At 41.1% G+C, this 10,344-nt stretch overlaps 1 protein-coding gene across 1 annotated transcript; it reads right to left on the reverse strand.

Annotated features, from left to right (window-relative positions):
• Positions 1 to 310: 310 nt before the first annotated feature.
• Positions 311 to 10,325, reverse strand: aldh8a1 (aldehyde dehydrogenase 8 family, member A1). Its single transcript, XM_078275226.1, has 7 exons — positions 7,604 to 10,325; positions 6,238 to 6,385; positions 4,971 to 5,126; positions 4,735 to 4,884; positions 3,123 to 3,379; positions 1,719 to 1,880; positions 311 to 1,621 (listed from the first exon to the last, which is right to left on the reverse strand). Exons 1-7 carry the CDS (start codon positions 7,748 to 7,750, stop codon positions 1,169 to 1,171), a joined length of 1,473 nt encoding a protein of 490 aa, XP_078131352.1. The 5' UTR covers positions 7,751 to 10,325; the 3' UTR covers positions 311 to 1,168.
• Between the last annotated feature and the right edge of the window lie 19 nt (positions 10,326 to 10,344).

Genomic DNA, 10,344 nt, shown 5'->3' on the forward strand with positions numbered 1-10,344 from the left:
ATTACATTTGGTACACACATGCATGTACCATGTACCATGTATCAGGATGAACTTTAATAACTGTAATAACTGGTGACTTTTCATCTAGCACCACCTTCAGGTCAAAATTGAATTTGTCCGATACTTCGTATTATGACTAAATGCCTGCTAAACTAATGACATTACCATCAGCCTCAGCTGTACTTTGTGTTTAGTGCTAATTAGCAAATGTTAGCATGCTAACTTCAGTCAGACAGTAAACCAGTTCACTCAGCTGACTTGCTGACATTCCTCTTCCTCTCTGCAAACATGTTGTCCAACTACCACACGGGACAGTTTGGCATTTATTCACCTTTCTTGCGTCAGCAGGTCGGACAGGTACAGTTACGTCTGAGTACAAAAGGTTTACATGACATAAAACATTCTATAACAGAGCACACTTTGACCAGGTGTTCAGATGTAATGGATAACACCACGAAACATGTAAAGAATGTGTGCCTACATGTAGCATTTATATAAGGTGTTTTAATTTAAACAACAGCTGTGTTAAAAAACAGAAGTACCAGTGGACAATGATTTGCTTTTTGGATTTGGTTAGCCTGAGGCACATACTCTACTAGCTCTACTAACCTTTCCACTTTTCCATTTGAATTATCAGTGTTTGCATGCCCTCTTGTCAAAATTGCTTGCTGAACCGTCATGCAGGACACGAACCTGCAGTGTAAACTTTTAAAGGATGTTTAGGATTAAGCTAACTTCATAAATTGTCCTCTTGACTTCTACTTTTGAAATGGGCCAATAAATAAGTTCCTGCCTTATCTGGTTTCTCCTTCTCCGGTCTGCACTTTTTCAAACTTGAAGCCCTAACACGCACTAGTCTACTCAATGCATTTCAATATTGCAAAAATATTCTATTAATGCAAAAGGTATGCATGTTTTGCACTGTGATATATTTCATCTTCACTTGACATTTCTATTGCATTTCTGCTTGTATATTCATCTGTACTGTTCCACTCTTTGAAGGTTATTTAATAAATGTGACGTAATTACGGGCTCCAGTAATCCGAGAGGGTGGGAGCAGAAACTTGTCATTGAAATTCCTAAGAGTTGCTGACAGAGGCTGATGAATGTCAAGATTAACTACAAAACTGTATCCACGTTTCTCCAATCCATTTCTTTCCCTCCTCCCTCAGTGTTTGATCGTGATGGTCTTCACCTCAGTGAAGAAGTGGTAGGAATCCTTCCCTCCCTCCCTCCCCATGCCAGAATTCTTCATCCCTCCAAAGGGGAGGTTCAGATCTCTCACCAGCCAGCAGTTGGTCCACACCATACCTGCCTGTATCCGCCTGGCCACCCGGTGAACCTTCCCAACGTCCCGGGACCACACCGTGGCCCCCAGACCGTAACGCACACCGTTGCCCTTGGAAATGGCCTCATCCTCTGTGTCAAATGGGCTGACGCAGGTGACAGGGCCGAAGATCTCCTCCTGCATGACGCGGGAGCTGTCAGATATGCCTGAGATGACAGTGGCTGGCATAAAGTAGCCCTTGGCGTTGCGCTCAGGGAGTTCCAGCTGGTCAACTCCCTCGCCACAGTGGACGACGCCGCCTTCAGATTTGGCGAGTGCAATGAAGCTTCGAACCTGGGGATCAAGACAAAGAAGGATTACCAAGTATATGATTATTTCAAACAATCGAAAATTGTTTTTTCACAGCATTTAACAGTATATTTTTTATCACCTTCTCCAGGTGCTCTTTGCTGATAAGCGCTCCGTTGTTATTGCTTGGGTCAGAGGGCACACCTGTCTTCCACTTCTTTACTGCAGCCACAAACCTTTCCAGGAACTCAGAGTAAATGCTCCTCTCTACATAAATCCTGCTGGTGCACAAGCATATCTCTCCCTGAGAGGGAAGGAAAGAAGGGGAAAATAGAAGATTCTGATGGAAGCACTGATTGTTCAGAACATTGTTTTCATACGTGACAAAATATGGACTGTGATCTCCCCTATGTGGACACACCATGTCACTGCATCCTCATCACATATAACAGTTCTTCATACCGGTTTTCATTGACATTAATAATAAGAAAAAAACTAACCTCTACTCATGTAGCACTTACAAAAACAGAAGTTTACAACTGCTCTAAAGAAACAGATAAAGACCATGGCCAGGTTATCCTGCTAAGGGTCCATTGGGAAATTATGATCTGCTTGGCCCCTTTGAACCCGTTGTACTTTTGTGCAATGTGTGACCACAAATTTGCTGTGTGTTTACTTGTGTGTGACAGTAATTTAGAAATATGCAACATAAGCGCAAAGCTGAAGTTCAGTTTAATAAAAGTTTGCTTTTGACACATGGATTATTCTCTTAAAGGCACTCTTCCTCAAGACGAAAAATCAAGTAGCACCCACCTTTGACATTTTGTGAAATAAGGTTATTCGCATTCTTAATGAGAGTTATATGAGAAGGTAAATACTACTTTGATGTTTGTTCTTTAAAAATGAAGTTTCAGCCAGCACCCCGGTAGCTTAGCTTAGCATAAAGACCGGAAATAGGGGTAAACAGCTAGCAGGCTCTGTCCGACGGTAACAAAATCTGCCAACCTTTGCACCTCTAAAGCTCACTAATTAACACGTTACATATTATTGTTTGTTAAATCTGTACAAAATCTGAAGTGTAAACAACAACAACTCTTTATTTTACAGGGGTTATGTACTTGACTATTTCTTGGCCTGGCAACCAGCAGAGACTCCAGGAATCTGTATTTCTCCAAATGTGAAACTATTTCTTGACCATTTTAGTTGATACGCATTTTAACAAAAGAAAAACATCTCAACTTAAGGATCCTTTACTATCTTTGAACTGACTGAGCAAGCTCTAACAACTGAGAAAACTTTCACCTGCTGATGAAGACCAGGACAAGTCATTAAATGGACCTTGAGTTATGCTTTTTTTGACAAAATATTTCTCTCTGAGTTGATGTGCTTAAGTGGAGTATATTCCTAAATACGTTTTCAATTAAATTACAAAACAGTTGACCCACAGTTCTGGGTAATAATCCTCACAAAAGCATGTAAACTAATAATGACAGCAATTGTAAAAGTAACCAAAAGCCTTAAATCAAGTCTTAAAACTTACTCTTACCTGATTGGAGAAGCTGGAGCGGACCGTGGTCTCGATGCACTGGTCCAGGTTTGCATCAGCAAAAATAATGGCAGGGTTTTTACCTCCCAGCTCCAATGAGAGCTTCTTACAGTAAGGGGCGCTCCGCTCTGTTATGCGCTGGGCAGTTGCCGTGGAACCAGTGAAGGAAACCAATGGGACGTCAGGATGGCTGACGAGGGCGTCGCCTGCTCTCGGCCCAGTGCCAAATACGATGTTGACTACTCCTGGAGGAATACCTGCAGAGATAGACAGGTTTATGGATTTCTTATTAATTCTCTTTTTTATCTGTTTATTAACATTTCCAGATTTAACATGTGTGCAAATTGCATATAGAATAGTTTTACATATTAAATCTCCCCCACTCTATCCCGCCAAGATCCTAAATATAATTTAGAAAAAGACAATATATAAGACCTTTGAATCAAGAAGAAAAACAGACAAACGAACAGCTTCAACATAGTTCACCAAAGAGACACAGAATTACTCACATCCTACAATTAATACAATTTGGGCCATTCCAGACTCATGTTAAGAGGTATTCCAGTTTGTTTACACTGGTTAGATTATCAGAGTAAATCAGAAAAGTCATCCAGACTCTCTTGAACGTATGCGTATTACCCATTAAGGGGATTTGTATCTTCTCCAACTTAAAGGGGAACTATGCAGTTTTTTTTTAGCTTAATTTACCTTAACTGAACAGCTTCGGAGTCATTGAAATGATTATATGACTTTTTTCGGGTTGAATGGTGGTCGTCTCGCTTCCCCCTAGCGCCTGTGAGCAGAAAAACCACCCTTGCAACTTTTGGCCGGCGAGCCACCGGCCTCAGCATCAGGAAGTATCGCGTGATATCAGGTCTCACGATGTAACGAATTGCTTTAGGCACTGCACGCATACACGCCCCATCCAGGAACCGGCTAGCTATAAGAACAAGGTAGCGATGGAGTTTTTCACACTATCGTCATGGCTGAGCTGGCAAAAAAGAAGTAGAAAGCTAGGAAAGCATTGTCAGAGGAACAGAGAAAGAGGAAACGGCAGACTGACCGAGCAAGTTTTTACACAGCGTTGCCAAATATCTATTCCGAAGCTGTAGGTGGAGCTCTATAGAGAAACCTGCGAGCAAAAAGCGATAGCGGAGCGACTGCAAGCAGCTTTTTGTTTACATTCAACATGACAGCTGTCACCGAAGCGTAGCAACCTGTTGATGCCGCTGTAGGTGCTACGTCACCCGGATCGTTGGTCTGATTGGTTGAAGGACTATCCAATTGCGCCCAGAGGCATTTGAGCAGCATTTGGAAATGGGCTGTGAATGAAGCTTTCCCAGACGCACTCTCAGTTAGAAGGGTCTGGTTTCAACCAGGTGACGTAAACACCCCATTGAGGTATAAATCTTTAATAACTTGAATTCCATCCCCATTCCATGCTCGAAAAGACAGACCTCACTAGGCTCGGGTTGTATTACTCATCTAAATAGTGTAGAATTACAAGTTTTGTGAAGAAGAATGTTTTATGTGCAATAATTCATGAGAGAATTCTGCTAACTTCTGTGCGCGTAAGTGGATTGCTATTGCATTGTGGGTGCTGTAGTCCTACCAGCCTGCTGCATCAACTTGCACATCATCCAGGCAGTCACGGAGGTCATCTCACTGGGTTTTGCCACCACTGTGTTGCCTGTAGCGATTGCAGGTGCAATCTTCCATGTGAGTAGGTATAGGGGGAGATTCCAGGGGCTGATCAGACCAGCTACACACAACAACAACATCATCATCATTTATAAACACATAAAGCACAAATAAAATGATTTTATGGCAAACACACTGAGCTCTCACCCACTCCCACAGGGCAGCGGACAGTGTAGTTCAGGCAGCCCATATGGTCCATCTGGCTGCAGTCGGTGGTGTGGTGGAGCAACGATGAAGCAAAGAAACGGAAGTTGTAGACCGATCGAGGAATGTCCACAGTCCGTGCAAATGTTACTGTTTTACCTGTATTGTTACACCAAAGACACAGAAGAGATGAACAGCAGAGAATAATACAGCACTCGCTTCTTGAAAAGAGTTTGATATCAGACATTCATCAACCAATGTTTCTATTTCTGTGTATTTACACTGAGAGCAACAAAACTCCAGAATCAAACTCCTATGTACACACATAGATTACTTTGCCAATAAAGCTGATTTGGGTTCTGATTTTGACAATCGATTAATTGTTTGTCAATTAAGGCCAAATATGTTATGGTGCCAGCTTCTCAATTGTGACACTTTTTGTGTTTTGTCAGGCTGCTTTTCCTTGTTTTACATTATTGTAAACTGAATAATTTTGGTTTTGGACAGTCACCCTGGTACATTTGGACACTTTTTTTGTACTATTTTCTGATCAAACCAATTTGCCAAAAACGAAACAATTAGCAGTCTATAAAATAGGGGTGTCACAATTCGATTAGACGTTTACATTTTTTCTCAACTCATGGATGGCAATGCCACAATAAGAGCCATTTGATGGCAGAAGAGTACTTCGCAACAGCATTTCGAGTTTCTCAGAGTTTATGAGGTGCAATTGCCACCATTAGGCCATTCAGAGAAGCAGAAGGATTTTCCAGTTCTGTAGTTTCTCCGTCATCTCCGACTCCGAAAGTGGCCATGCTGTCTGGAAAAGTTAAGCTGCAGGTTACAGGTAAGCTAAGGTTACCCCGTGTATTAGGCTACATGCTACCAGCCGGTAAGCTACGCTGTGTCTGGCTTTTTTTTTCCGGACGTGCACAAGTAGGCTGGGCTGGAGAGGGGAAAAATACTGGGGGAATTGGCAATCCTGCTTTTGATTCTGGTAGTCTGAACCGAAAGGTCATTTCGATCGATTTTCGATTTAAAATCGAAATCGTGACACCCCCAATCGATAATTTAAAAAAAGTGTTGTTTTGCAGCTTGTTATCATTCATCAGTTACTATTGCTATACAAAAACTGCATATAAGGGTTTAAAAAAAACTGGATATTAAATACGTTTGTACAAGAATTTGAGCATGCAGTCGTGTTCTTTTTGACCCACTGTCCAACTGCTACTGACTGACTCAACGTGTGTTGTAAAAAATTATATGACACCTTGGTCTCTGGACTCAGCTTGGGCCAACTCCTCTAGGTGGGCTTCCAACAGGTCGGCCAGCTTGTTGAGGACCTGTGCTCGCTGCTCTGGGCTGCGGGCGGACCAGTCGGGGAAGGCTTCTTTAGCTGCCGCCACCGCTGCTTCCACCTGCGGGCAGTAAAGTGCCAATTAGCACTAGACTTGGGCCATTGTTCAAGCCGCAGGCTCAGTTTGCATACAATCAAACCAGTTTAGCCTGGTACATCAGACTAGACATTACGGAAATCAACCTACTCATATTAGCACACTGAGCTGTGTAACTTTTAGGTGATACTACACTTAAGTGGTTCTCAACATGGGGGTCAGAACCCCCACCCAAGTGGTCCCAAGATAAATATGAGGGGTCAAAGATGATTAAAGGGATGTGAGACATAACATTTAAGTTTTCTTGTGAAATACTAGAACCTCCTCTTTGCTTGAACTCTCATTTCATGTCCACATCGAGGCCACAACCTGTGTAGGGGGATTACAAATTCATTGAATACACTGGTGGGATTCTATGTACATTTTGATAATGGCTAACAACTTTGATTTTACAAAATACGAGAACAATTAGTCCGGTATTATAACTCACTGTAATCTCACCACTGTCACGCTAAAAATATTAAGGTTTATTGACATGTTTAGTCAATCCTTATTATCCCACCAGGGAAAAGTTTGGGAATGTGTTTAATGATTACTTCACTGTTGACTCTGTACAGAGCAAAGGTGCTTCTCTCCGACTATAACCTCTGAAACACTGTTTCACATGCTGCCTGGAAGAACCTGGATATTCAACAAGAATATGTGAAGTAAAAATGCTCTTTCCTTTTCATGTCCTGGGCCGTCTTGCAAATCTTGCAGAAAAATACATGCGTGTAAAAAAATGCAATCCAGCACAATATCCCTGCAATAAAGCATACCTATGTGAAATGTATGAATTAAAAAGTATTTTATAGAGTGAACAGAACATGAAAATGATTAACTAAAAAAAAAAAAAAAACACAAAGACAGCAACATGAGTCATGTACTAAAATAGGAACAACATATGCCAAATAAATGCAAATGCAATCCAAATGCACGGCCAAAGACGAACAGTACAGCCACCAATAGACCTCATCTAACCCTACATATTTTTCCTAACATTTGTGGTAATTCAGAAATGACCACACATCTGTGAAAACCTTATCAAAATCTTTACAATAACGAAAATGTATTGCAGGGCTTTTGCATAAAAGTAGGGTATTCATTTTCAATACAAATTAGGCTACTGCAAAGTACCAAAAACAAACAATCCTAAAGTAATATTGCATGAGCCCCTCTCCTGTGTGTCTGAGGATGACCCACCTCCTCCTTGCCGCTGTCAGGCACCCTGCAGTAGACCTCTCCGATGGACGGGTCGTAGGAGTCGATGTGGCTCAGACTAGGGATGAACTTCCCTCCGATGTAGTTCTCCAGAACCAGGTATGGACGCTGCTCTGAGGTGTTCGCCATGGTTGCAAACCAATGATATCAAACTAATACAACAGACTGAGAGAATGACTGCTGCAGGTAATGTGTCTAACCACATGGATCCTAAATAGTTGGCTTTGTACTGCTCCTCCTACTTTACAGCAGCCTCGTGTCACATTTCACAGTGCACTATGGTGTGCAGCAGCAGTAGGCTAATTATTCTCCCAGACACTGGTTATAAATTCAAAGTTCTCAGAGGTACTGATAAACGCTCATTAAATAGATCTCCAAAGCTAGTGTATAAATGAAGTATTAAGTTAATTGTTACGACTATTATACCACTCAGTGCAGTAGACATGAGAAGAATCAGCACCACTACTGTAAATTCACAAAAACACATTTAAGATACAGGTATGACAGCTTAGATCCACACCATAAATAAAGTGGTCCATTCAGTCAGTTTTGTTGGGACTTCTCTCTATTGAGCGTAATAAGGTGTAACATGTATAAACTTGGACTTCTCTATTATATTATAAAAAAAGTGGAAGTGTCAAGTTCATTATTGGCCTTGGAAATATAAGCTGGTTGTCCTGAAAGTGCCCAGAAAAAAAACATGGAAACTGGTTAAACCTGCTGAACAGCTCCAGAACAGCCGCCAGATCAATGGACCTTGAGGAGAAAGTAGAGCAGCAGGCCTGTAGGATCAGTGACTTTCTCAGGCTGTGCTTAAAGTACTTTGTCATATTTAAATGTTAAAGATTAACCCTTTTTTCTCACCATTGAATTAGACACACTTCATGTTTTGTATTCCTATGAGCACAAGGATAAATGTTAACCCAGACTTGAAGAAAAAAGTCACCTATCATGACAGTGTAAAAGTAAACTACATACTGTTTTACAAGAGAAGTGCCAATTACATAATGGTGCCTTTGTTTTAGGTTTGTGTACACTAGTGCTTATTCAGAAAGGCGTCTGCTGAGGAAGCTTCTCATTTATTTACAGAGAAAGTGATTTGTCGTCACGGTACAGCATTAGGACTTATAGCATTGACAACTGTTCCCATTATTCTCGATGCCTTTAGGGCCCCTCAGAGGTCTGTAGACAAAGGCTTTTAAGCACCTTTTTATGTATTTATGTAACATGAATAGTTTGATAGCCTGATGAAACCTGCCTCAAGTACATTGTATAAATGCGTGTGTGCATCTTTGTGTAGATGAGTGGAGAACTTGCATGTTACTGAAGTCATCCTGTCGACCTACACTCTGTCTGTCCTTGGTGGAAATTCCTCTACATGAGGCTTGAGTTGAATTAAGAGACCGCAACAATCACTTGCATGGAACATCATCAATATCACGTATACTTGCAGTGCAAAGCAAGCAAATATGTCTGTCAGTCAGTTTATTTGATTCCACTGCTGTTCTTTGTTTCTGGAGTCGAAAATAGTTTGTCATGATTTTTTCAGACCTTTGCCCTGGACACATTATATAATTTTACCATATGTGTGTGTGACTGATGCCATAGCAATTCAGCCAGCAACTGTGGCGGCTTTAGTGAGTCATATTATATATTCAGTCGTATTAGATTGAATGACTATCAATTAGCAGTAGTATTTGTCAACTTTACCAGAGATAATAGGATCACTTACAGTAAAAGCAAGTCGAGAGAGGACAGACAGTCACAGCCAACAGATTACATCAGCCACAAAAACTGCCAAGTCATGTAATGCAAAAAAAAGTGTGACAACATGATATGCAAACCACCATACTATATTTCAGTTTTTCTGTCCATTCTCTGCATAACTAGCCTTTGGCCTATTTTGATGCACACACACTTTTCGGTGTATGCATACAAGAACTAAAGAGATTGCTCACTCACTAGATCGTCACACATTAATCACACACTAATAAAGATCTAATTAAGATCCCAACCCGGAAACCCCCATGAATTCAAACACGCCATCCGGCATTATATGCACCTATATCTGATTGTAACTGTTATTTACCACTACTTGGTTCTTCTAATTGGTGTACTGATCTCCCTCCAGGCTGTCACCATTACTTTTTTATGTGTGTAGGGCTTTTGCAGACAGGCAGGGTACTCTTGAGGGAGTTTTTTTTTTTCTTCCCTTTTTGAGTTTACAAACTTTTACAGACCACTCATGTTTCCTAACTGAAAACAGAAAAGCATCTTTGATCGACTGCAAAAATGAAGGCAGAATGTGTTTCTTTTTAATCGTTCCATTGACTAGTCATTGATTCAATTATGACCTCTGTGTCCCGTCTTTCTTACAAAACGGGCATTTTCCTCGTATCGCTGTCTTTCCACCATCTCAACAATTACGAAAAAGTTTGTAAAACTCATGCATATGTCACCTGAGTCGACGACTGCAAACAAGTTTACTTTAAGTGTTGTTGCTTCTATACAGTGACAGTGAGTTGTGTCTTTTAGGGTGCTTTCCACTCCAGCAAGAACAACCCCATCTGTGTCACTGTCAAACCTTGACGGGAAATAATCACCAATACGTTTTCACTTCCTACCTACTTTTACATGTGTGTTTTGAGAGGTAGAAAACCCCAGTTTTTTTTTAATGATGCTCTTTTTCACAGGCTGTACTCCATAAACCTGTCACAAGGATT

The sequence above is a fragment of the Sander vitreus genome, chromosome 18, assembly GCF_031162955.1.
Source record: "Sander vitreus isolate 19-12246 chromosome 18, sanVit1, whole genome shotgun sequence".
Lineage (NCBI taxonomy): Eukaryota > Metazoa > Chordata > Actinopteri > Perciformes > Percidae > Sander > Sander vitreus.